This window comes from Triturus cristatus, chromosome 6 (assembly GCF_964204655.1).
Source record: "Triturus cristatus chromosome 6, aTriCri1.1, whole genome shotgun sequence".
NCBI lineage: Eukaryota > Metazoa > Chordata > Amphibia > Caudata > Salamandridae > Triturus > Triturus cristatus.
In genome coordinates, this window is record NC_140589.1 from 1,136,812,338 (window position 1) to 1,136,839,718 (window position 27,381).

The following is a 27,381-nucleotide window of genomic DNA, read 5'->3' on the forward strand; positions in this document are numbered from 1 at the left end:
TTGATAAGCTGACTAATTTCACATACCTGGGGAATAATTTTAATAATAGTTTGAATTGGGGTCCCCTAGTCACTGCCAGGGCCCATCAAACTAGCAGGGTTATGGAGGGGCTATTTCGCTTTGCCAGAAAACTGGGTCACAAACTGGTGACAGAGCTGGTCACCTTATATAAAGCTAAATGTTTATCTGTCGCCTCTTATGGGGCAGGAGTTTGGGGTCACCATAAAAGCCACCAACTACAGGTTGTGGAAAATACATTTATTAAAAGCCTATTGATGACCCCTAATAGTGCCCCCTCACTCTTTTGTCATCATGATTTGGGGCTGGAATTTTTATAGGACTGTTTAGATATTGCCCCTCTTCTTTTATGTGCCAAAATTTGGCTGTCAGAGGATCTAACATTTACAAGGTATGTTATCAAGGATTGTATTCAACTAGATAGTGCTCTGTGGTTCCCCTGGCTCTGCTTTGTGAGAGACAGACTCCATGAGATAGGTTTGGGGCACTATTACGACAACCCTGCTAGTATTAACTTAAATGCAAAAACCACTATAAAAGAGGCATATCATTCTAAGGCATGGGAGTTACAGTCACAAGGGGAGGTGTCCGGTCCTTTGTGTTTGTATGCTGTTCAGCAGCAATTTTATCTTACATTTACTACCAATGCCCTGATTCAATTTCTTTTAACTAGATTTTGATTACGCATCTTGCACTTTCTAGTTGCATTCCCAAAATAGTCTGGATGGGTCGAGAGACTCACACCTTGCCCTTGTGATAACGTGGCAGTTCAGAGTACCCTGCACTTTGTTCTTTTGCCCCTCTTTGTAGAGCCAAGAGGGAACATTTTGGCCCCACTTTTGAGGGAAAACCGACCATGTACTTATATTGAAGGCTTTAATGTTTTGCACTCTTTGGCTGCACTTTATATTTGCACTGCTATGACCAATTTTATTAAAGTTGCTATGATCATTAGAAAAAGCTATGAATCACAATAGATGATCGTGAATGAGGCAACCTTTTAAATTTTATCTAAGTATTAATGAAATTTTAGGACTGATGTCGTAGCATGATGTATCAAGTACTTGATGCTAAGAAGATCTTAGCATCTTTGGAAATGATTGTATTGATTTTATCCTTGGCACTGATCAAGTATGTTATGAAGAATTTTTTAGATTGTAATGTATGTTTGTATAAACTTTTATGGTCTTTGAAGCTGAATAAAGTTAATTTGAATTTTAACCACTGCCAAGTACTAGTCGAGTTGGAGCACAGCATCTGCTTTCATGGTTACCCCTACTTTTTGCCTGATGTCAGTGCGTTTTTGACATGGTCTGCTGGGGCCTGCTAATAAAGGCCCCAACAACTGTGCTTTCTCCCCTCCATTGGTACACCAGGGGTCTCCCATGGGCTGCAGCATGTATTGTGCAATCCATGGGAGTCCACTTAAACTGTGCCTACAGGCTTGCCATTTCAGCATGTGTGAGTTGGTGCTTGCACCTCTCACGACAGATATAAGTTTCCTTATATCTGAGGCCACTGCACTTAAAAACTATAAGTCACCCCTATGGCAGGCTCTTCAGTTCTGAGGGCAGGGTGCTTAGTTATAATTGTGAGGGTGCCCCTACATGAGTTGATTTTCCAGTCTTTGTAAATGCTGTCAGACATTTTAAGACATATAGTGGGCAACAGTCATCACAAGATGTATAACTATATAATGGCTGCACAGAACCTGGTCATGTTTGGTATAAAACATGTTGGAATCACACCCCAAAACTGATTCCAGTGTTGGAAGTATGAGCCCATGTACTGGGGCCCCTTAGGGGACTTCCTGTACTCCCAGTAACAGCCTTTAAGGGTCTGCGAGCATGTAAGTGCTGCTGCCGACTACTGACCTGATTCTGCCCTCCTGCTGCTGAGCCAAGCTCAAGCAGGGGAAGGTAGAACAATAGTTTTTCTGTTGCAGGGAGGTGTGACCACCTCCCAGACAGGCCTTAGTGTATTGAGCTGGGGTGGGGGTGCTTGCCCGTGCCAACAGACTGCTTTGTAGGGCACATGTGCTGCTCTCCTTGCATACTCCAGTTTGAACCAGTTGAGGAACTCTTGGTTCCTGCTCTGGCACAAAACTGGACAAAGAACACAGGAGTATCCTCCCCTCTGTCCAGCCCCTCCTCTAGAAGGGACCCCCAAGTCGTCCCAACCATTTCCTTAGGGTATTTAAGAGCTCCCCTGTGGGTGGGTCCTCAGATTTGTTGTGGGACCGGACTCAATCATGAAACTGCAGTGCTCTTCAATTGCCTGGACACTTTAACTTCATTGGACATCGATGGGAACCGAGACTGCATCAAGGAAGACTTCTGCTGCTTCTGGTCTTGCTGTTCTTCAAGTCTTCTGCTTCATCTGTGTCTGTGGTTCATCCAGGTTCTCCAGAAGACCTGTTTGCATTAAGGACATCTGAAGGAGTCAATCAATATGAACTTTATTCGGCTTTTGAAATAAAAACATAAAAGTACAACAAATCACAATATACACATCACTTAAAAAGGAATACATAAAATCAATAAAATAAAGTAAAGATCCCATAAAAAAGCTATCAATACAGGTTTAAAATCAAATGGACCCTAAGAAAAAATTTGCACAAACTGGCTATGAATCAGTACTCCAGTATCTAGTAATATTAATCACAACTTTTTGTGAGCCTAACAGCAACTTCTAAAAAGCTAAGAACGTTAAGAACACTGTCCCCAGAGACCATTTGTAAGTAGACCAGAGCTGGATGGACCTGGGTGAAATTGGCCTTTTTAAATTTAAAATGGGACGAATAAAAATCATCCTGGGCATGGCATAAAAACTACAGAACATAATAAAATGTAACATGTCCTGTGGAGACTTACCGTCGCCGCCTCAGGGCAAAAAAGATCTGGCCCCCTTCATCCCACTAGGATAGGCTAAAAGTAAGACAAAAAGGTCCAGCCAAGACCTGGAAACGGTCATACTTATTACCCATCGAGATATGCTCTGTAGAGGGCATAGTTTTCAACCTGACATAACAGCGACCACTAGGCTTCAAGAGGACAGCCCCCTCCCTTTCCTGCGAGTGTCTGCTAAAAGAAATGATCCTTCACCCAGGTGAGATCGATTTTACCGATTGTATCAGGTGCAAAAAATAAGTTACCCCAGCGTAGATTCAGAGAACAGTCTCTGATATATTTGAACCGGGAAATACAATAAAGATGGTCAAAAGCCAGACAGTTCCTCAGGATTTCCTTATTCGAGTGTTTCTTAGGGCTGGACCAGATTTTCAACCAGAGGAAGAGGGGGCAAAAAGCTGTTATATCAGATAAGTAGGGTACCCCCAATTCTTCATGCACAACAAATGATGGGATACATTGTGGAACACTCAAGAACAGTCTCAGAAACATATTTTCAATGATTTGAAGCTCATGATTGGTATATCCCCAGATCTCACTCCCGTATATTACTTAGGAGATTCAATTAGCCCTGTAGATCTGTGAAAGAGCCCCAGTTGGTCTACTACCCAGTTGTGAGGCAAAGTTAAAAATGGCACAATTTGTCTTAATAGAATCCTCTTTTTTTCTACTTACCAAGGGGCGCCAATTTATGGCTGAATAAAACAACACTCCCAGATAAGAAAACACACGTTTTAAGCGCTGGGGCAGGCCCAACGTTAACGGACCGTGATTTGGTGGATCCAGGTTCCATGACCATCATGTAAGTTTTTTTGTCATTGATGGATAAATCCAAATCCTTCATAAAATGGCTGAAGGAATTTAGCAAGAATTCCATTCCCATTATGAGGCTCAGGTGGTGATTATGTGGCTCCCAAGAGGGCTGACTTGTCTTCCCTGCAATTTGGAGTACAGTATCCCTCTTCGGGGCTGGTGAGACCAAACCCCTATGCAGGTCGACTTGCTATTGCCAAGGCCTGTTGGCACTGCACTCCAGAGATCTTCAGGCTACAAGAATCTCCAGGCTCCAGCATCTCACTTCCTAAAGAACAGAGTTCTCCCTGCATCTCCTGTATCGTGGGCCTTTGACTTTGGTGAGCTGCTTGAGGTCCTCTTGCGACTCTTGTGCCTCTGGTCTGTGGGTACTCTTGAGGGTCTTAATTTGCTTCAGTGGGCTCCCCTGCTTGCTCAGGGCCTGCTCTGACTCTGCTGCCTTTGGTGAATCCCTTGGACTTTTCTGTTCCCAGCGTTTGCTCCTTTTTATTCTCCACGCCAGTTAGAACGATCAAGGCTTGTTGTTGCCCCCACCGGACACCAACCACCTAGACACCGACATGGGACAGCTCGTGCACGGCTCCTGGTCTTCCTCAGTGTCGCCTGGTCCTCACAGCTGCAGCGACAAGGTCATTGTTGTCTCATCTGAGGGTTTTCTGGATTAGTGCAGGGTGCATCACTTGAATAAGTGTGCACCATATACTAAGCCAGCCTTCTACACATACCTACTCTCTGGTAATGTAACTTGATGGATCCTGCCCTTAGTTTCTCTATCTTTATGGCATTGTTGCATAACTGTGGTCACTGCCATAGAGTCGCTCAGGAAAAACGCCTTAACGTTTTAAAGTTCACTTATGTCTCTCAAGTCTATGGTTATCTTTTTTTGCTTGTCCTTTTTATTCCATCAACTTCATCAGTAAGACTTGTATCCAAGTTGATTACTACAAAAGATAATTTCAGGCACATTTCTAGCCTATAGAACCGTCATTGGCAATAGATCATTATCCAGTATTTTTTTAGAAAGATGCAGCAGTACTTGGTCCACATAATTACTGTGTATGGTCTGACTTATTAGGAGTTTTATCGCTGTTGCTTCACAGTGCTCTAAGTTTCTAGACCAGTGCTTATTTTGCGCAGGTGTTTGCTCGGGCTTATAATTGCCCTAATTTTTTAGCAGCAGTTAATTAATGGAGATGTTTTTTTTTTATTGCACTAACAGTGAAATGGTCAAACAAATGTACATTTAGCATGAAAGTACCGCTACTTCAACAGTGTTGGCAATTATGAAAAACATACACAAATGAAGTTGTTTTGAAAATGGCACTGCTTGTTTACAGTCTTCTGATGTGAGCCAAAATGGTCCAGACAAGCACTTCTTCCTGCGTGCCTTTTGCGTAACCATCCAGCAATGTAAAACTACTGCCTGTCATTTTTAGGTCTCGCCTATGCAGCGCGCATAGGAGACCTTTAGTAATCGATTTCGTTTTTGGCTCAAAAACGTGCACGCGTTGCATTGCTTTCAGTGGCAACGCGTGCACGTTTGGCGATTCCCTTGCAGGAGCGAGCCTTAAAACCATCTGTTTGTAATTAACAGATGGTTCCTGCTCACTCCCGCAAGGGAAACAGGTGCTGGCCCCCTCCTCTATCCTCTCCCCCTGCTGCTTTTTACTTTGAGCGCGAGGCGCGTGCTGATGTTTTTTCTACTCGCAGTCCTGCACGGAAATCACAAATTAAACGTGCAGCAAAGTTAAGATTTAACTCCGTGTCTATATTGGCTGTGTCCCCCGGTGAAATGTTTATATTTCTTTACGCATGTGTATTTAAGAGATGTTGGCGCTATTTGTACATATATTGATCTGTGTGGGCCAACCAGGGGGGACGGGATTCACGGAGAGCTCGAGTATCAGTTATGCTTTCCAAGTAGCAGCACATGATTTAGAAAAGCTCTAAATGTAACGCTTAACAAGATATGCATCATCTCCCTTCGAGGGTACAATTTCACATCCAATTCCCATAGACATACGATTTGAAAAATGAGTCAGTGCTATCTGTGCACGTAGATAAACTGCAATAAACTAAAGAGTTGCCGCTTGCAGAAGATTATCAGATGAAGAGGTGTTGTGAAGCATGATATTTTAAGTGCTTCCTGACAGGGGAAGGACCAGGGGTTTGCCGCGCCATGTCCAGTACACACACAGCCTCCAAGAAAAGCCTGTCGGAGCCTCGCACAGAGAAAATGATCATCGCATCCGGCATTTCACGGCTGATCTCAGAGAACCCAGAACATTGTGCTCCTGACGGGAGGATGCGGCCTCCTTCCTCTAATACAGTTAAGACCGTGAACAGTGGCTTCCCTCGCAGGAGCGTGACAGCTCTGGCAATCCAATCACAGTGCGCCACTGACTTTTTCTGCTCCTCTTGTTTTACAACTGGTCTCTGTATACCTGCCAACTTGAAGAAACAATCTTACATGTGAGGAGGGGGCAGGACCTTGACGGGGCGGCGCCTCATTCCGAGAAGTAGCTACAAGGCGCTTTTGTATCCCCCCCTGCCCCCCCCCCCCCAAAAAAAAAACAAGCATTGGCACAGCCAATAGGTCTCGCCTTTGGGACCTTATAAGTGTTTAGCCATGCAACACTTGATGTTGTTGCACCAAGGATATTGTGCAGGATAATTACACTTATAAGGTCCCAAAGGCGAGACCTATTGGCTATGCCAATGCTTGTTTACTTAGAGTCCCAACCAGAACAAATTGGAGCTCTCTAGTTGCCTCGTGGTAGGCAAGTATCCTATCCAGCTATCAAGTCATGATTTTTATTAAACTTTGAATCTTATGGTTGATTTTTCATTGTGAATATTGAACTAAAAATACCAGATGCAAGGGAAAACAGCACTTAGTAAGATACTCGCTAAGTAACAACTGAGAATCCGTCTGTCTCTACATAAAAGTGGAATGCTGCTCGTTTTAAACTAAATGGCAAAATGCAGCGTATGTATAGGTATTTCTATAGCACTGTTCAAATGTAGTTGGGGATCAGTGGAATGTTGTACATAGCAACATCGCTGACATGGGGATCTACTTTTATCAATGGCAATGGTGTGCTGTTTTGATAAACAAGACTGTCAATCTGTCTATTCCCCTGGATGGGTGCCATTAATTCTCCCTCTGCCCATTTACATTTTCCTGCCTGAACCTTTCTCTCAGGTGCATACATTATTTTCTTTGTACACACATTCTACAACAGACACAAGTCTCAATCCACCCTTCATATTCTATCCCATTTAATGTTTATCCTCTTGATTAAGTCCTGCTTTGAAACATATTGAAAGGCCAAGTGCTTTGCTGTACGTCGGCTCTTGCACTACCAGTGATTATGTACCCGTGGTAGCATTTAGCTGCTGGCTTTCATGTATATATCATCTGTCCCTGCCCCACCAACTTTAGACTGAGAAGTAAAATATTTTGCAAGTCTAGCTGCTTTGGTAGCCTGTATTTAAAAAAATATATATTCAGAGATTCTCACTGACATGGATCTGTAGCCATTACTCACTCTTGAAGGCCATTAGTGCATGTAAATAACTTAGCAACTTTTGATCCTTTGCAAAAGTGCAACTATGTAGAATAACAAGAATAACTGTAAGTGGCGTGCAAAAGGAAATTTTTTAATACATTGTTTGATAAAGTGAGTGTTGAGGAGGTTGGATTTCCTCCCCATCGTAATTTTCAAAGTACCGTCAAGCCACAGTGCTGATCCTTCATAGTACCATGTATATTTTGCTATTTCTAAACCTAATGGTCTGTTGGGTCATAGTTTTCAAACCATGCTCTTTGCCATTTACTCCAACTGTATCTCTAAGCAAGAAATAAAAATGGCTCACTTTTACTCTGGATCTTTGTTCGTTTGTTCTAACTTTAATATGTCAGGACTATGTTTATGTCTAGGTGAAAGGACTAAATTACAGATAACGTCTTACAGTTAAAGAAAGCTATTCGTATACTTATGAAACTGAATCAATGCGCAAAGAGGAAAGGCCTAAAGTTTTTCGTATAATGTTTGTCTACCAGCTAAACAACCTGCTTTCAAGAACCAGTTGGGTTTCAGTAAATGCAATGCAAATACCAATATCTAATGTGACCCCCTTCTTTTTTGATTCAACAGAGTATTCTCGTTATATGCATGCGCATCTTGATACTCCAGTTACTGAATATAATATAGATACTGATCTTCCTGGAAACTTTAAGGACCATTGGGCAAAAAATCTTCCTTTTCTTATTGAAGATTATGAAGAACAACCAGGACTGCAGCCACACATAAAGTGAGTTTCCTCTTTAAATATTTTTTTCAAATTTGAAATGGCTCTTACTTGGGCATATAGGCACTGTATCATCCATTTTTATCATACTCTTGCAATGATTGTTGAATATTCAATTCTCATATTGTATATCACATGGTTCTTGCAGGTGTTATTCTACCTGCACTAGGGCAGTTAATTTATATAAGAGCAGATGATGATTGCATTTAATTAATGGTGCACACTAGTTTGGAGTAGAAGTTTCTGATTTCTGCCTAAAGTTTCCATAGTAGTTGTATCAAAGGTGCTTTCTAATATTTTATAACTATCTTTAGAGAAAGTGATATGATTAGGATCGTTATCAAGATGCTATCGGTTTGAATGCATTTGGAATGCACATCCAACCAATACCAGTGGTTCACAATGCTATAATTATTATGTACACTTGTTTAAAGGTTTCAAGTGAAAAATCACTCTTCGTTCATTTACAGAAATAAAAATCACAAGATTTGTTCGTGGTTACATAAGTTCAAACTAACAATTATGTGTCAAGCCTACCCATGTATTTTCGTCCGGGGCTGGAAGTCCAAAAATGCTATGCAAAGAAAATATACCATACAGAATTGGGAGTACTGAATGGGGCAGGTTTTTTAAAAACATTTGATATACATGCCTATATTTTACAATTTGAAAACTGCACTCGAGCAAAGAGATTGAAAGACTATAGAGCTGAGGATGCAAAAACTGTTGCAAACACAAGGAGATGATGGACGGAGCGCTGAAACTTTTCAGACACTCGCCCCCAGTCACTATTCGATCTGGGTTGAATCCATCATCGTTTATTAGCTAACTTTGCCACCCCAGTTCAGACCCAGCCATAGGCAAATCAGTCTTGACCCTGTTCCTCATGGGAAAAGTCAAGTTCGAACTACCATACATATTTGTAAGTGCTGAATGGGACAGTTTAAAACAAAAAAATGTGCAAAGAGATTGTAAGACTATTGAGCTTTGGATGCTAAAATTGTTACTCATAAGTGTGTGACCTTTCTAATGTAAATTAGGCCTGATTTACATAGGAAGTTTTAAACATGGCAATTCCAATGACATCCATATTGCATTCATTTAAATATTTTCTCAAAGCGCTCTGCTACCATTGATGTTTGTCGTACTGTCCGAATTATAATATCCTGTAAACTGTTCCCCTCTGAAAATGATCCCGCAGACAGCCGAATCCTCACCCACTAGTATGGGTTGTCCACAAAGGGCAGACCTTGAACAGACAGTTTTTAGCTGATCTCTGCGATGATGTAGTTCTAAAATATGAACATACCATCTGACACATCTTGGTACTCCACATAAAACCTCTAATTTAGGGCCTGATTGACAAAGACATTTCAAAATATAATATGGTATGTTTGCACCTTTTGTTTAGGTGCAGATTCACAAATTCCTGGAATTCAGAAAGGTCTCCTGTAGTAAGCTGCGACAATTAGATGTGATATGCTAACATCAGCTGTAACACCAGTACTTAACTGCACATGTTTTGTGTATCGTAAGTCATAGCAGTGGGTTATGAGCATGACAACATAAATAATACTTTCAAGGTTTAACAACCAACCCCAACAACTACTGCCACTTTTTTTTTTTGTAAAACTTTGACTCTCTGGCTGGTCTTTTCATCCACCACTGCAACATTTTGCTCTACACCAGTTATATCAATACTGCAGTTAATCTTCTGAGCAACTTAAGGAATGTCTCAGCATAACTCAACAGCAGTCTCAGGGTCTGTGTCAGGGTCTTCCATTCAATGCAAATTTCTACTATTCCCTCATTTTCTGTGCCCATAACTTCTGCTTGGGTCAGTACTAAGTGTAATGGTTACTATTTGGAGGATCATGCATGCATCTGGTACATTGTGAAGATGTGGATTGATCAATTTTGCGTAGAAAGCTACAGGGCACTTTAGCCTACTCAGAAACTGAAAATGTAGTAGTTTGTAGTTAATTGATACCATATTTTTTTGGGCACAGCAATATTTCCAAATCTTACCGTCTATTTCCTCCAATTCCCATTTTTTAATCGCTCTATGTCCACTGTTGCAGAGTGTTTTGTATATAATTATACAGTCTGGAGACCCGCACCCTCCCTCCTGATGATCTTACCATGTCGGTCTGTGTAAGAAGTATGGGAATGGAGGCCAATTAGGAGATATTAGGAGATATTGCTTGTCTACCTCTAAGGAAGGAAAACATGTCTAATGAAGTCGCAGCGTGGCCTACTTGAAACTGTTCCAAGGACATACACCTTCCATTGGGAAACAGATGGCCTATCTGCTGCACACCTGCCTTCCTCATGCTGTTTATCACCCCTTTCTTTAGTATCGGGGAAGTGCCGGCTATTTAGTTAGTTGGAGAACCGACGGGGATAGATCTTTACCTAGCCAGCCGCTCTGGCCATAGTCCATAGTCCATATTGACTAGTGGGTTCATCAGACTGTTTGTATAAACTTAAGAGGCTTGGGCAGCTAGATAGCAAAAAATGTGTTTAGGTCTCCTTTGTCTATTTGTTCTTAGCTCTCCTATGTCTATTTGGTCTCTTTCCACCACCCCCTTCCCCCGGTGCTTGATATAACAGTGTCAATATAGTATTCTGAGCCAGTAAGCATTATTAAAGATTTATTACATCTTCCAGAGGCTCGAGGAAGATCAACTAGAGGAGACTTCACCCTTTGCCTATCTTGACCCATTAGGGAACAATGGTCACAAACAAACTTCTACAGAAAGAAAGAGAGCGCTCTAGATATACATGAACTTAAGGGACATTTCATGGCGGGTGGGCGTTGTCTGTGGTAATGTTTTTAAACAGCTCAAGGAGCGTGTCCATGCTTGTGATATGAAATACTTTCTTAAACCTGTTCCTCTTTGTTTAGTAATGTGTTCTCAGCTAGGCCCCATGAAATTGAGTGGACCAGTGGCGTAATGATAATTGAGGGGGTCCCTCTGCAAGGTACGTGGAGGGGTCCCCTCCGGACTCTATCAGGAGCTCCCTGGCCGAAGTGCAGTGCTGAGGGCCCCCCCCCCCGCACTGCGGGGGATGTAGGGGCCTGTGTTACGCCCATGGAGTGGACCCGGGTGGCTACAGCAGGGGCGCTGTTATGTTTCCATCGTATTGTGATTGAGTGCTTGGCCAATAGCAGGGCTAGGTCTAAGAACCTAACAGGGCAAGAGAAAAGGCTAAAGGGGCTCTCCTGCAGGCGTCTGCGGTATAGAGAGACTAGTTGTATTCGCTAATTTTCACATGCTATTGCTCCAATAATTCTGTAAAGAGGGACAGGCCCATAACATGTGAATGAGGTCTGCTTCAGACATCGGAGACAGCCAGTGGCTGCGCCAAGAAAGGCCTAAGCGATCCTGGCCGGTGTAAAGTTGGCCCTATTGATGATATTAAATTGTACACATTTGAAATGGGCTCCATGAGATAATCTGTGGGGGTAGTCCAATATCCTCTGCCAATCTGAGTCATGTATGACTTGGGCTAAGTCTGTCTCCATTTGTAAGGGGAAGTGAAAAGTATCGATCTGTTGCAAAAATGCCCTGTAAAACCACTGGATGAGCTTACCCCGTGTGCCTGCTACGTTAAGGGCTTGGTCAACTTGCGTTAGTTTAGTTTATAACTTATACGGAATAGTTTATAAAGAGATTGATGCATTTATAGGTAAGAAATTACCCCGGTGGAAGATTGAGTTCAGCCATCAGCGTGGGGAAGGCCATCAACTCCCACTAAAGAATAAATCCCCTAGCGTGGAGAAGCCGGCTGCATGGCAAGAACGTAAATGTCCCCGTCTCAAGCAGCCTGTTGGCCCTCCATCGGAATAGCAGAGGCAAAGGGAATTTGCTTTGCAGTAACCCGATTTGTTCTGGATAAACAAGACGTAGCAATACGGAGCAAAACCGTGGTTGGATGGTTGAAGCGTGCAGGAGGAGACAGAAGGTAATGTACCAGTCCGTCCTTAAAGTAATTCATGGACAGCACCGTTTCATAGAACGATCAACCAGAGAGCCAGCACATTACCCACGTGTTACATTGCCTGTGCAGCTTTCTCTTTTATTGTTCCTTCCCCTTTAATTCCCTTGTATACTTTTAACTCTGGCACCTGCCATGCAGTTAGCTGGGATTCCACTCAGAATTGGAACCCACATCATTCTGCTCCTGGACTTTTACTGAGCAGTACTGTGCCTTATTTTCCAACCTTCTTTTGGATTTTATGTCTTTTTATTAAGCGAATTGTACACCACTGTAACTGAACTACTAAATAGTAGCGTTCGAAATCCAGCCTGTCCTTCCACCTCTACCGGCAGCTTCAGTGTGGCTAGGGCCACCCAGCGATGTCTGCTGTCCCAGAGAAAGGCTGTCAGAGAGGAGATCAGTTGTTTAAAAAAGGAGCGAGGGAGTACAAGTACATTAGCAACATAATAAAGAAGACTGGCCAGGACCACCATCTTCACTAAGGCCACCCTTCCAATCACGAAATGGGTAAAGAAGCCTAGAGAGTCAAGAGATCTCAACACCTTGCCTAGGTTACCATCTCAGAAATTTGCAGGGGAATTATATATGTTGATCCCAAGATTTCTGAATGTATTAATTTCCTTCTTCAGTCTGGGATCGAGCCTCATCTGAAGAGTCAATCTGCATGTTTGCTGCTGAGGAAAGATGCAATATTTAGCCCAGAAATATTTGATGAATCTGAGAAGATCTGAATTATAGAAGATAGGCCCATGTTGCGTCTTTGACATAAAGCAGAATATCGTCGGCTTATAGTGAAATATGAGAGTATGACCTTTTATTGGGATACCCCACTCACCCCTGTGTAAGTGCATGCATTCAGCCAAAGGTTTCATTGACATGGCAAACAGTGGTGATAGGGGACAGCCCTGTCTGGTGCCTCTGCACACTGGCCATGAAGTTAAAACACATCTACTGTTTTTCACTTTAGCTGTAGAGACAGAATACAATACATGAATCCATTTCCTCCAAGGGAAATCAATTACAGTCATAACACTTTGTGCATGTAATCTCAATGTAGGGTGTCAAATGCCTTCCCCAAGTCAAAAGCTATGCACAACCTACTGGGGTACAAGGATGCAGATTAATCTTTGACATAACAAAGGAAGTGGCGATTAAGTGACGTGTTACGACCACGAACGAAACCCGCCTGATCGTCGTGTATTATGTTGCGCAGTGTCAGGAGTAGCTGAATAACCAAAATCTTATAATCAGTGTTTAAGATGGAGAGTGGGCGATACAAACCTAGACCTTTCAGGTCCTTATGAGGTTTCAGCAGAATAGAAATAAGTGCAGTGTTTAAAGATGGAAGAAGAGAAATGTTAGAAATGGCAATGGTTTGCACCTTTGTCCAAATAGGGACACTTCCTTCTAGTCAGGGAAAGGGGGATACACTCCTAAAATAACCCCTGCTCACCCCCTTGATAGCGTGGCACGAGCAGACAGGCTTATCTCAGAAGCAGTGTGTAAAGCATTTGGGAACACGTACAGTAATACAGTGAAAACACTACAAATGGACACCACACCAGCTTAGAAAAAAAAGTAATCTTTACTTGACTTAACACAAGACCAAACAACATAAATCCAGAATACAATATCAAGAATATGACTTTAAAATGGTAGAAATAACTTAGTTCAATGTAGATGGTAAATGCAACGCGTTACTCTCAAAGTACCTTGGCTGCGTCATGCAATACAAACTTCCTTACTGCAGCGCAGGGGAGGAGATGCGTCGGTTCCTTACCGGAGAGGAGGTGATGCGTCAGTTTCTTACTGCGTTCCGGTTACGATGCGACAAGATGGCACCTCGATGCAATGCGGCGATCCGGTGCGATGCGCCAAAATGGTGTCTTCGATGCGACAACTTGGATGCGATGCGTGCACACCTGACGGCGGTGCGGCGAAATCAATGGTTTCTTGAGCCGCGACAGGCCCTGCGACACGCTCCTCTGGTGATGCAACGGCAACCTCTGCGGCGGCGACACCCTTCTTCGGCGATGCGGCAGCAAACAGCTGTGGCGGTGGCATGCTTCTTCGGCGATGCAATGGCAATAGCTGCGGCGGCGACAGGCTTCTTCCTCGTTGTGTCGCGCTTCCAGCTCCCAGCGACACGCAGTCTCTAGAGGTCCAAAAACAACAGCAGGCGCCTCTCTGCAGGTAGAATTCCCAGCAAGGGAATTCAGGGGGAGCTGGAGGTGAAGTCATTGTGACCCTGAGACTCCAGAACAGGAGGCAAGCTCAGCTTCAAGCCCTTGGAGATCTTCCTCAAGATGATTAAAGTACACATAAAGTTCCTTTTCTCCTTTCCTTGGCAATAAGTAATCACTGCAGGCCAACTCCAACAGCACACAGCACAGGGTCAGACTCCTCCTTCAGCTTTCTTTTTTTCTCTCCTTGGCAAAGGTTCGTCTTGATTCTCAGAAGTGATCTAAAGTTCTGTGGTCTGGGCTCCAATATTTATACTGCAAAATCCTTTGCTCTCTGAAGGCAGAGAGTGTCTGTGCCCAGCCAAAACCAGTTCTGTCCTCCCTGGTGCAGCTTCCTGGCAGGGGGTGGAGACAGCATTGTTGAAAGCAGACCTGGCCCAGGTAGCTGAAAGGAAAGCTCCTCCAGACTCTCTATTCTATGAAGGCTCAAGCAAGTGAAAGGAAATCTCCTCCCCCTACTCTCTATTCAATGCAGGTCCTATTCAGCCCAGCCCTGACCCATCAGACTGCTGGAGCCAAAGCCCACTCCAGCCCCTTGTCACTCACAAACCAGACATGGAATACACAAACCTAACAGGCATACTGGATGGTTAGACAAGAAAATACCTACTTTCTAAAAGTGGTATTTTCAAACACAGAATGTAAAAATCAACCACACTAAAAGATGTATTTTAACATTCTGAGTTCAGGCATATTAAACTTTATTTTCCGATCTGGTTCCTATGGTCAGTTAGAATTATAAGATGTTATAATCAAACTGCCCATTCTGGCCTATGGGAACAGATAGCCTTGCAATAGTGAGAAACTAAATTGGCTGTAATTCACTATCAGGACATGCCACACACATCAGGGCATGTCCTACCTTTTACATACAATGCACCCTGCCCATAGGGGTGACTAACATGTAGAAAAGGAAAGGTTTAGGGACTGGCAAGTGGGTGCACTTGCCAAGTCGACATGGCAGTCCCAGACTGCACACAGGCCTGAGCCACGCTTTACAAGCTTCTTCTGTGGGTAGCACAACCAGTGCTGCAAGCCCACCAGCAGCATTTGATTTACAGGCCCTGGGCACACATGGTGTACTGTACTAGGGTCTGACAAGTAAATCAAATAAGCCAATCATGGAGTCGCTAATCCATTACAACAATTTACAATAGGGAGCACTTGCAATTTGGCACTGAACAGCAGTGGCAAAGTGTCCAAAGCATCTAGACCAGCAAAAACATAGGAGGCAACAGCAAAAAATGGAAGGAGACCCACGCCAATGGTGCCAGGTCTAACAAGAACCAGATGTATAAGTAGCTTGGTAGTGTATGGCGGATACTACTGTATGTATAGGCGTGGAACAAACAAACCTGTCTAGTCGTGAATTTCATTTGGGCTCAGAGGAATAGAATGAACATTTTTGTCGCAGTGGATGCTTTATTCATCAGGTATAATCTATGGACAAATGGCAGTGCCATTGTCGTTGATACACCGACCTCCGCAATGCAGGGAATTGAGAGAGCGAAGGTGTCGAGCGATCAAGGGAGGCATCAAGGATCATGTTGAAATCCCCCCAAAAATTCAGTGGGTGTTAGGCCAGTCATTCAAGGCAGATGTTATATGGGACCAAAAAGGCAAGTGATTGATATGTGGAATGTAAGTGACTCCAAGGTTCAGTGGATGGCCATTTAAGGCACCACCTGAAAGTAGAAATTGACCGTCTGTATCAATGTGTGTCTTATCTTCCATAAATGGCGTCCAGGTCCTAATCTACAGTACCACCCCTCTGGCAAAGGCTGAGAAGCCTGTACCAGTCAAAATGAGGCTCCACTCTGACACACTGTGCATACGTCCATAGACCCACATGAAGAGCAGTACCTCGTGCTACGTAATCCAAGTCCCCTGGAAGAAGGCAGTTTCCCTGCTGACAGAACTGTATCACCAGAGGAGGGTATGTGTTGATGAGTACCAGAAATGCACATGTACGGGAGTGGACCAACTCCAACCGTGCTGCAAGATAATTAGAGGGGACTCGAAAACATTGTGTCCCAGTGTTCCAAACCGTCCAACGGGTCCCCCTGCCTGAGAAGTGATGGAGAGGACCATTGAGCGGGGTCGTAGTGCCGCAACAATGCTCCCCAGGAGCCAGCTCTCCTCTGATGAAGCATAGTGGGGAAAGGAGGATGTCTGATTGCAGCAGGTGCTGCGCTATTCCCTGCAGACCTCTGCGGTAAAATGCTCCCCTTTAGGATCTTCCCAGGCAACAGCATGGCCCCTCCAGACCAGGATCCACCTGGACGTTGGTCCCGGTAGGCCAGCAGCAAAGAAGGCGTGGCCGACACATCACCTGGGTCTGCCCTTGGCCCTGCCCGACAGGCCGCAGGGAAAAGAAAGAAATCTGACTGTGCCCCCTTTTACCGATATCCCACCTCTGCAACAGGGGCTTGGGTGGGGTGCAGCAGGCGTCTAATCGCAGTTCAGGTGAGGAGCACCTCCGTTGTAGGCAGTGTGACTCATTGTCCAGCTCCGGCTCCCGGGCAAAAGCATCATCGAGGTCCAACTCCCCAGAGCAGCCCCTGGGTGCAGCGCTGCGAGCCTTCACGACATCGGGGCTTGCAGACTGCCGGATGGTTCAGGATATCTGCTGAGCCAGAGAGCTTGTCGCTCATGCATCTGCCATGTTCCACAGCTAGGCCATGCCCCCCCCCCCCCCTCACCCCAAAATCACTCTTTTATATGGTTGTTGGTGAGCCCCTCAAATTTAAATTTCACTCTAGGATTCTGCCTACCCCATACCAGCATGACCATTAACGTTCACAGTCTTACAAAGTAGTGCTTACTACGGCTAACTGCGAAGTTAGAGAAGAGATATAAACATTTGGACAACACTAGCATTTTTAGCAGGGCAAATCTGCTTTTCATAGATAGCAACAGCTGTATTCCTCTCTCTATCTGTCCTGTTAATTTTTCCAGCGCCAGTCTGTAATTGTCCCAGATTACCAATTGTCTTTCTCTGTTAATGGAAATGCCCAGATTTTTGACTGAAACTTCACACTAGCGGATCAGTTATTCGAGAGCAAGCCTGATTGTATGGGGAACATTTTAGACTTCTCCCAGTTAATTTGAATACAAGCAAGCCTGCCAAATTCTGTTATTTCTGATAGAGCAGTCTAAACACAAATTCCTTACCTTTTGAATATTCCCCCCAGGAATCAGACTGGATCTGGAAACATCTTGAGCAGAACCCCTGTGTGCCGATAGTTGGCATCTTGCGTCTCTGCAGTCATGTCACTCCACTCTGGGATTAATGCACGGCACCCCATGTAGCCCCTCCAGGCTAGTTGACATCAGTTCCATTCTTTCTGCACCAACAGATGCAAATCTGGAGCTAACCCTCATCTCTTCCAGACTGTGATTTTAACTTTTTTCCAAAAATATATTTCCTACTGTGTGCAAAGTAAACACTACCACCTAAATGTTCAGGGTTTAAACCTTTTGGGGAATTTCAAAGACAAATGTCTGTGACAGACCAGCACGTGGTTTACCCATGGTGCCTGGGGTAGGACCACATTCCCAAAACCTGCAGTGACTGTGCTTTGATTCACCCCAAGGGCACCAAGGGCTAGAAGCCACGCTGTTTATTGCGAATCACCACAAGATTCCACATCATGACTGGTTGAGGTCCAAGCGAGGTCCCTATCCCAAGGTCGGTCCTGTGACTGATTGTTGTCGCCATCTATATCTTTGGATAAGTTGAAGAAAAAAACACAAAGTTAAAGCAGACTTCGTCATCTTCCTGCCTCTCTCAATCTTCTGAGGAAGGCCAGAGGATATGAATGTGCCTCCCAGACTCTCTATCCAAGGCGTCTCCCCTCTGAGCCAATTCCGAACCTCGTACCAGAGCAACCCAATGCCGCTCCAGCAGATTGTACAATTTTGGGATGCCATACTGTGGCCTTTTGTCACGTTACCGTCTCCCTCTGACCTACCTTTGGGCTCCAAGGAGCCAAGAGGCCTCCCAACATGGTTTTTGCTGGTTAGTCCTCCCTCAGCGCCATTCAGGCCGCTCTTTGCTCCCAGTGCCGGAGAGATATCGGTACAGGTTCACTTTCTATCACCACATCCCATGCCAGACCGTGATCCACTGACTCCAGTTCTATCGACACCGGATGATGATGGCCAAACCACTGTGCTATCTAATGCCGAGACTGCGCCAAACCCGTCCTAAACCAATTCCCCAAGCTTCTCTCATAAAGCCATAGCCTGTTGGCCATCCCCCTGATTCCAATACGGTACCCCTGCCCCTCAGAGTTGCTTGGTACTGATTTGGATAATTGTGGCTATGATGCTGGGGATGGGTTTGCCTGGCCTTACCCTAAGAACGATTGGTGGGAAGATCTCCAGGATGCCAGTGGTCTGGATACCTCTCCGGACACTGGGTTGATTTCACCTCCAGGCCCTCATTCTGAGGAAAGTGCTTCCTTTGCGATGGTTGTGCTGAGGACAGCAGAGGTTCTTGACCTTCATCTTCCTACCCAGGAAGTTAAGACCAAAATCTGATAGAGCCATCAAGCCGCAGATTTATTACCTTTTAATTTCCCATGTGTCAGACTGGATCTGGACGTTTTTCTTTGAGCAATACCCCAGCGTGCAGGTAGGTGGCGTTGGTCTGCTCTGCATGGCGTCATTTGAACTGGAAGGGATGTCGGCGTCACTTATATAAGCGCCACCTCAGCACGCTGATGTCAGTTCTTTTCTTTCATAGAGAGAGCTACCCTCTGTCACTTTTTGATTGGATTTTTTCAACCTTTTGTCGACCCCCTTTTTGTTGTGTAGGATGTCCTCTAGGAAGACTTCAAGGTTCAAGCCGTGCGGCGCCCATCATCGTGCCATGTCGGTGATAGACCCCAATCTGGTCTGCCTGTGGTGTCTGGAGCACAACCACGACTCGAAGTCTTGCTCCGACTGCCGGGCCATTGCTCTGAAAGCTTTGAGGGAGCAGTCCCAAAGCTGCTTGCCTCCCAGCAGGCGACACCATGCCCGGCTCCTTTAAGGTCTTGGTCCCGCTTGAGAGGAAGGTCCCAGAACCTCTCCAAGAGTCCCAAGTCCTCTTCGTCCCATTCACGATCCTTGGGACACTCAGGTAAGAGGAACAAGAAGCACAAGAAGTAGAAGCGTGCTTCAACTTCTCCCCGTAGGTCAGCTGACACGACGAGGGAGCCTCAGTGTTCAAGGCCTTGTTCTCCGTAATCTGCGCCTGGGTCAGCTCCCTGCTTCCCCATTTTTCTGGGAGCTGGAGCAATCCCCGCTCAACGTAGAGAATTTTATGAGGCTATGCGCCTCATTTTTGAGGATCCTGACCCCTCCGGATCCACACCTTTGGGCCCTGCAGGGTCAGAGGGGGGATCCATTGGTTTCCGCATGTGTGGTTCTGACCCTGGCGCTGATTCTCCCTTCAGATCCCCATGGATCTGGACCAATACCGGTCATACCACTGTAACCTTCTCCCCGGCCCGGCAAGCCTTCCTTGGCGGCCCGCGGACCTTGCAGAAATCATATCTGTGTTTTTTTTGTCTCGCCGGTTGCAGCAGCGCGGAGCTTCTGGGGCCCGGGCGATTCTTTTAAAGACCATTAACTTGTAAATGAAGCTTTGTTGTATTTCACCTCTTCTTTGCGCCCAGGCATCTCCACTCTGATTGAGTGGAGATGCAGGGGCGCTAAGAAGAGGTGAAATACATCAAAGCCTCATTAACAAGTGAATGGTCTTTAAAAGACCTGTTAAGTACTTGAGTGCGTCGGCTGTGTGTGTTCCCAGAAGCTGTCTCAGCGCCGGGGTGAGGCAGTGCTTAATTTGTGCTGCAAGCATCTACGGGGGCTATTCTGTTTCCTTGTTGATGAGTAGGTGTTGCCCTTCCTCTAAGGGTCGTGTTACCCTCCTCGCCCTTTGCCCTGGATTTTTTTCTCTATGTGCGCAGTGTGTTGGAATTAAGCTGCTGCACGTTCATTTGTAGCTGCGCCAGCAGAGTATGTTATGGCTTCACTAGTGCTGGCATCTCGGACCTCCATGCCGTTGTTCTCAGACCCCCAGAGTTGCTTTTGAGTGCAGTCGGCACTCCCTGTCAGAGCGAAAGAGGCTCAAGTCAGCTAAGTGTACAGACTGATAGAGTGCCTGGCACGTACGATGTGTCTTTGAGATTTGAGTTTGTGCTTGCTAGAACGCTCTCCAGAAACTTGTGGTCATTGTGCATAATGTCAATTCTGCTCATCACCCCTGAACTAATCTCATGCCTGATGAATGAAGGTCGAAGTATCAATTTGCATGCACACTTCACATAAGCCTCACTTGTCTTTGATTTACTAGCCTATAATGTTTTTCCATTGTTAATTATCTAGGCCACAATATAGGACGCATATCACTGGAGCCAAGGATGACGGTGGGTGGGGCCGGCGGCAGTGGGTGGGGGCCATTTAAGAAAAATTTTGAGCACTGGCACTTCTTATTTTACAAATTAAGCACTGGGGTGAGGTGACAAAGGGTGACGAGGACAGCAGGGTGAGGTGACGGAGGGCAGCAGGGAGTGAGAGCAGCAGGTGAGGTGACAGGGGGAGGAAGACAGAGTGCGCAGAGGGAGGAAGACAGAGGGAGAGGGGGAAGACAGAGGGAGACAGACAGGGAGACAGAAACAGGGAGACAGAGGGAGAGGGAGGGAGACATAGGGAAAACAGAGAGGGAGGGAGAACAGAGGGAGGGAGGGAGACAGAGGGAGAGGGAGGGAGACATAGGGAAAACAGAGAGGGAGGGAGAACAGAGGGAGGGAGGGAGACAGAGAGAGGGAGACAAACAGAGTGAGTGAGACCGAGAAAGAGGGAGACAGGGACGGAGACAGAGCGAAAGGGAGACAAACAGTGATTGAGACGGAGAGAGAGGGACAGAGAGAGGGACAGAGAGGGAGGGAGACCGAGAGGGAGGGAGACCGAGAGGGAGGGAGACCGAGAGGGAGGGAGACCGAGAGGGAGGGAGACCGAGAGGGAGGGAGACCGAGAGGGAGGGAGACCGAGAGGGAGGGAGACAGAGAGGAACACAGAGAGGGAGGGAGACAGAGAGGAACACAGAGAGGGAGGGAGACAGAGAGAGAGGGAGGGAGGGAGGGAGGGAGGGAGGGAGAGAGAGACGGAGAGGGAGAGACGGAGAGGGAGAGACGGGGAGGGAGAGACGGGGAGAGGGAGAGGGAGAGACGGGGAGAGGGAGAGGGAGAGACGGGGAGAGGGAGAGACGGGGAGAGGGAGAGGGAGAGACGGGGAGAGGGAGAGGGAGAGACGGGGAGAGGGAGAGACGGGGAGAGGGAGAGGGAGAGACGGGGAGAGGGGGAGACGGGGAGAGGGGGAGAGACGGGGGGAGAGGGGGAGAGACGGGGAGAGGGAGAGACGGGGAGAGGGAGAGACGGGGAGAGGGAGAGACGGGGAGAGGGAGAGACGGGGAGAGGGAGAGACGGGGAGAGGGAGAGGGAGAGACGGGGAGAGGGAGAGACGGGGAGAGGGAGAGACGGGGAGAGGGAGAGGGAGAGACGGGGAGAGGGAGAGGGAGAGACGGGGAGAGGGAGAGACAGGGAGAGGGAGAGGGGGAGACGGGGAGAGGGGGAGAGACGGGGGGAGAGGGGGAGAGACGGGGAGAGACGGGGAGAGGGAGAGACGGGGAGAGGGAGAGATGGGGAGAGGGAGAGACGGGGAGAGGGAGAGACGGGGAGAGGGAGAGACGGGGAGAGGGAGAGGGAGAGACGGGGAGAGGGAGAGGGAGAGACGGGGAGAGGGAGAGGGAGAGACGGGGAGAGAGAGGGAGAGGGAGAGGGAGAGACGGAGAGGGAGAGGGAGAGACGGGGAGAGAGAGGGAGAGGGAGAGGGAGAGACGGGGAGAGAGAGGGAGAGGGAGAGACGGGGAGAGAGAGGGAGAGGGAGAGACGGGGAGAGAGAGAGGGAGGGAGAGACGGGGAGAGAGAGGGAGAGGGAGAGACGGGGAGAGAGAGGGAGAGGGAGAGACGGGGGGAGAGAGAGAGGGAGAGACGGGGGGAGAGAGAGGGAGAGGGGGAGAGAGGGAGAGGGGGAGAGAGGGAGAGGGAGAGGGAGAGGGAGAGGGGGAGAGAAGGAGAGGGAGAGAGAGAGAGAGGGGGATGAGGGGGAGAGAGGGAGAGAGGGGGAGAGAGGGAGAGGGGGAGAGGGGGAGGGAGAGGGGGAGAGAGAGGGGGAGAGGGGGAGAGAGAGGGGGAGAGAGAGGGAGAGAGGGGGAGAGAGAGAGGGGGAGAGAGAGAGGGGGAGAGAGAGAGGGGGAGAGAGACGGGGAGAGAGAGAGGGGGAGAGAGACGGGGAGAGACGGGGAGAGACGGAGGGAGACGGAGAGAGACGGAGAGAGACGGAGAGAGACGGAGGGAGACGGAGAGAGACGGAGGGAGACGGAGAGAGACGGAGGGAGACGGAGGGAGACGGAGGGAGACACGGAGGGAGACGGAGAGAGACGGAGAGAGACGGGGAGAGACGGGGAGAGACGGGGAGAGACTGAGGGAGACGGAGAGAGACGGAGGGAGGGATAGATAGATAGATAGATAGATAGATAGATAGATAGATAGATAGAGATCTGTGAATGCCGGGTCTAGTGGCTCAGTGGACGAAGGCGTCTGCTGCAGGGGCCTGTGTTCAACCTCTAGGTCACGGGTACTCATAGTACGGCCCGCGGGCCGCCAGCGGCCCGGCAAGCCTTCTTGGCGGCCCGCGGACCGTGTCTCGCATTTTGCATTTCCTGGCCTACGAGTTAACAGAGAAGATGGCCGGAGCATACGTAGTGAATACGTATTCATCACGTATGCTTCTGCGGCCATCCTCTGTTTACTGCTGGCCTCTGATTGTGTGCCCGCCTCTGTGACGTCACGCACGGCACCGGCGGGAAGCACAGGCACTTTTACAGCTGACTTTTAAAGGGCCTTTTGAGAAGATTCCTGTGTCCGTGGGGCCGATGATGTCCTCTCCGTCCCCGCAGCCTCTTCTCTTCGGCCGCAGCCTTTCCTCGCCCCTTCACTGCCTCAGGACGGCTTAGGGAGGGGATGTGGTCCGTCGGCTGTGCTGCCGACTTTGGTACAGGAAACCAGGGTTCAAGGCGTCGTGTCCACATCCTGTGATTCTGGGTAAATCTCTTAATCTCCTCGTGCCTGTATGTAAATACAATGCAATCCCACTTAAGATTGCTATTGTCTGATAAAAAAAAAATATTATAAAAATGTGCTCCTTGTTGTTACATCTGCTTTGGAAATACAGCATTGTTTAGTAATGTTTTGAAACGGTAGTGATTTTTTCCCCTCTAGCTCCGCCCCCACTGACCCAGCCCCCTACTGACCCCGCCCCCACCGGTGCGGCCCTCGGCCACAAACCACACTGTAAATTTGGCCCCCGAGAGAAAGTTTGTGAGTACCCATGCCCTATATTATCCTATGAGCCTTTTTTGTACAGGCCAGGATTAGGAGAAGAATAGGAGGGTTTCACTGGACCCTTTAGAATACCAGCAATATGATCAGGACATGGACTGGTATTAGGAATTGGATGAGGCCAGTGGACTAGAAACATACCTAGATACTGCCATACTTTCTCCTCCTACCGTGGCTATGGAGGACGGTGAATCTTAAGCTATGGTGGTGCGCAGGGTAGCTAAGGTCCTTGACCTTCATCCCCCTACAGTGGCGATCAAGACTAACATTTCGATGGAGGTGCTACAGTCGGGAGCTTCCTCTTCGAAACACCTGCTTCCATTCAATCAAGCCCTCACGGACATCTTTCTGGGAACCTGATCCAATGCCCAGCACAGGGGCTCCTATTATAAGAACGATCACCTGCCGCCACCGCCCTGCCTCGGGTGGCCCAAACTTCCTCACTAACCATCCCACCCCAGAGAGCTTTGTTGGTCCAAGCCTCTACTTTTCATGACTCTTTCCCTGCCACTCCCCCTGACAGGGAATCTAAGAGACTGGACAGTTGGGGCAAGAAACATTTTTCTTCCACCAGCTTTGCATTGCAGTCAGTGAACACTGCATGCTTATTGGGCCGTTATTCCCACTTTCTGTAGGAAACGGTTGCACAGGTGCTGCCACAGGTCCCAGAGGAGGTCCAGGCAATCCTCTCCCAAGCAGTATCAGATGGGAGAGATTCAGCAACGTTCTCCATTCGATGTAGTTTAGACACAACTGACTCGCTGGGGAGAGTGATTTCCACGACGATGTCTGTTAGACACCACCCCTGGCTGAGAACATCTGGATTTTCAGGGGTTGTCGAGGCCTCATCCATGGACATGCCCCTTGATGGGACCCGTCTCTTCAGAGACCAGGCAGACATGGTGCTGGAGTGCTTTAAGGATTCACGGGCTACAGCCAAGTCCTTGGGCCTCTTAGCTGCCCCCCATCCCCAGTCTGCCTTTCGCTCCTTTCGTGGCTATAGAAAGGGCTTTCAACTGTGCCAACCATATCCCAGCCACAGTCTTGTGCAAGTTCCACAACCCATGCATAGATGAGGGAGTGGTTCATTCTGACCACAAGGGTCGGGTAGCCAGAGGTCTGGTCAAACCACCATCTCCCAGCAGCTTCAGCCTCCAAGCCCTCCTAGTCTCACCCTTCCAGACCATGGACGTAAAGTTGGTGGCAGGATCAACCATCACTTCCACCACTGACAAACCTTCACATCAGACAGATGGGTCCTCCAGATCATCCAAAGTGGCTACTCCCTCCCCCTTAAGATCATGGCTCCCTCCATGCTTCCATCCTACGACCCGCTGATGGAGGATCATTTAATTTTGCTTCAGGAGGAAATCATAACTCTCTTGGCCAAGGGAGCCATAGAGAGGTTTCTAGCGCCAGAAATAGGTCATGGTTGCTATTCCTGCTACTTTCTGGCCCCCAAAATGGACCAGGGCCTTTGTCCTATCCTAGTCCGTCGAGCCCTCAACTACTTCCTTAAAAAGGAGAAATTCAAGATGCACACATTAGCTCAGGTCCTGTTTGCCTTGGATCCTGAAGACTGGATGGTATCATTGGACTTGCATGACGCTTATTTTCATATCACTGTCCTGCCTGCCCATCAATGCTACTTCCGGTTTATGGCAGGCCACAAGCACTTTCAGTTCACTGTGTTCCCCTTTGGCTTTACCAGCACCCCTCGGTGTTCATCAAGATGATGGCAGTGGTCGCAGCTCATCTGTGCAGATCAGGCATGCCAGTCTTCCCCTATCTCGATCACTGGCTGCTGAAGATGGGCTCTCCCCAGGCTGTCATCTGGCACCTACAGACTATGGCTAACCTCCTGCATTCGCCTTGTTTTACTATCAACATGCCGAAGCCACAGCTGGCTCCCTCTCAGAAGTTACCTTTCATTGGAGCAGTACTGGACACAGTGCAGTTACTGGCATATTTTCCTGAGCGGCGAGTCCAGGATTTTCAGGTTACGATACCAATGTTTCAGCCTCTATCCTGGATTTTGGTGAGAATGACTGAGGGTGCTGGGCCTCATGGCCTCCTGCATCCTGCTAGTGACAGATGCCAGATGGTATATGCGGGCTCTGAAGTGGGACCTGAAGTTCCAATGGGCACAGCATCAGGGGAATCTCGCCGACATTGTCCAGAATCCAGATGGCGGAGGGAACTTCACGAGACCTGCAGTGGTGGCTGATGAACCGCAATTGGGTCAGAGGCAGACCCCTCTCCATTCTCCACCCGGATCTCACAGTAGGGACAGATGCATCACTGCTGGGATGGGGCGAACATCTGGGAGAAGTGGAGGTCAGAGGACTCTGGTCTCCGGTGGAATCCGAACCCTACATCAACATGCTGGAGCTCAGCGATCCGTTTGTTATTGAAAGCCTTTCTACTCTCCATCAAGGGGAAGGTTTGTGCTGGTGTTCACAGATAACACCACCGCCCGGTGGTTCTGCAACAAACAGAGCAGGGTGGGGTCATGGACAGTTTATCAAAAGTCCCTGCGTCTCTGGATATGGCTGGAATTGCAGGGAATATCCATGGTGGGTCAACACCTGGCAGGTTTCTGAATGACAGGGCAGATGAACTCAGCCACCGACGCCTAGCGGATCACAAATGGTGTCTCCATCCAGAGGTGGCTCGAGGTGTCTTCCAGAAGTGGAGAGAGCCTTGGTTAGATCAGTTTGCCTCCGTCAAGAACAAGCAATGTCGTGTACACGCAATGTTAGCAGTTTTCCGTGCTGGAGTTTCCAAGGCGGCTCTTGCTCGAAGACGCTTTTAGTCTTGAGTGGAGTGCAGGCCTCCTGTATGCCTTCCTTCCCATACCACTCTTGCCCAGAGTTCTCAAGAAGATTAGGAATAACCGGGCCTAAGTCATCCTTGTGGTTCCGGATGGGCAAAGGGAGTCTGGTATCCCGATGTTTTGCAAATGAGTATCAATCCTACGATCAGGCTGCCCCTTCAGCAGCAGGGGAGCGTCTTCCACCCAAACCTATCAACTCTAAGCTTTCTTGCGTGGACATTTAGTGGTAGTAGTTGATAGCTTTGAAACTTCTGCCTGAAGTCTGTAATGTTATTCTGGCAGCCAGATGTCCCTCCACCAAAACAGTATACACCTATTGGTGGAAGAAATGTGTAATATATTATACAGAAAAGTCTATTGACCCTCTTTCTGCTTCCCTTTCTGATGTTTTGCTTTTTATTTTGTCCCTTCCCCAGCAGAGCTCTGCTCTGGGCACTTTGAAAGGGAATCTTTCAGCTTTGTCTGCCTTCCTGAGGCCACCAACCAACCCTCCTTATTTAAATCACCCATTGTACATAGATTCCTCAAATGCCTTGTACATATATTCCCACCTGCCCATTTCATTATGCCTCAGTGGGACCTTAATTTGGTTCCCACTTTCCTAATGTGCGCTTCTTTTGAGCCCCTGCATAATTGCCCCCTCTTGCTGCTCACAATTATAACAGTCTTCTTAGTGGCAATTTCTTCTGTCAGGAAGGTGAGCAAGCTGCAAGCTTTATCGTCCAAGCCTCCCTTTTTGATGATATTCTCTTACAAGTTGGTGCCTTAAACTAGGGCCTCTTTCCAAATGG

At 47.4% G+C, this 27,381-nt stretch overlaps 1 protein-coding gene across 5 annotated transcripts in view; it reads left to right on the top strand.

The window, feature by feature from the left end:
• Window positions 1–27,381, top strand: part of TTC13 (tetratricopeptide repeat domain 13) — a 1,316,170-nt gene that overhangs the window by 554,860 nt on the left and 733,929 nt on the right. For all 5 annotated transcript variants that reach the window (XM_085612046.1, XM_085612047.1, XM_085612049.1 and 2 more), the window contains exon 12: window positions 7,901–8,057. In XM_085612046.1, coding sequence (XP_085468172.1) covers window positions 7,901–8,057 — 157 coding nt within the window. The remainder of the gene's footprint in view (window positions 1–7,900; window positions 8,058–27,381) is intronic.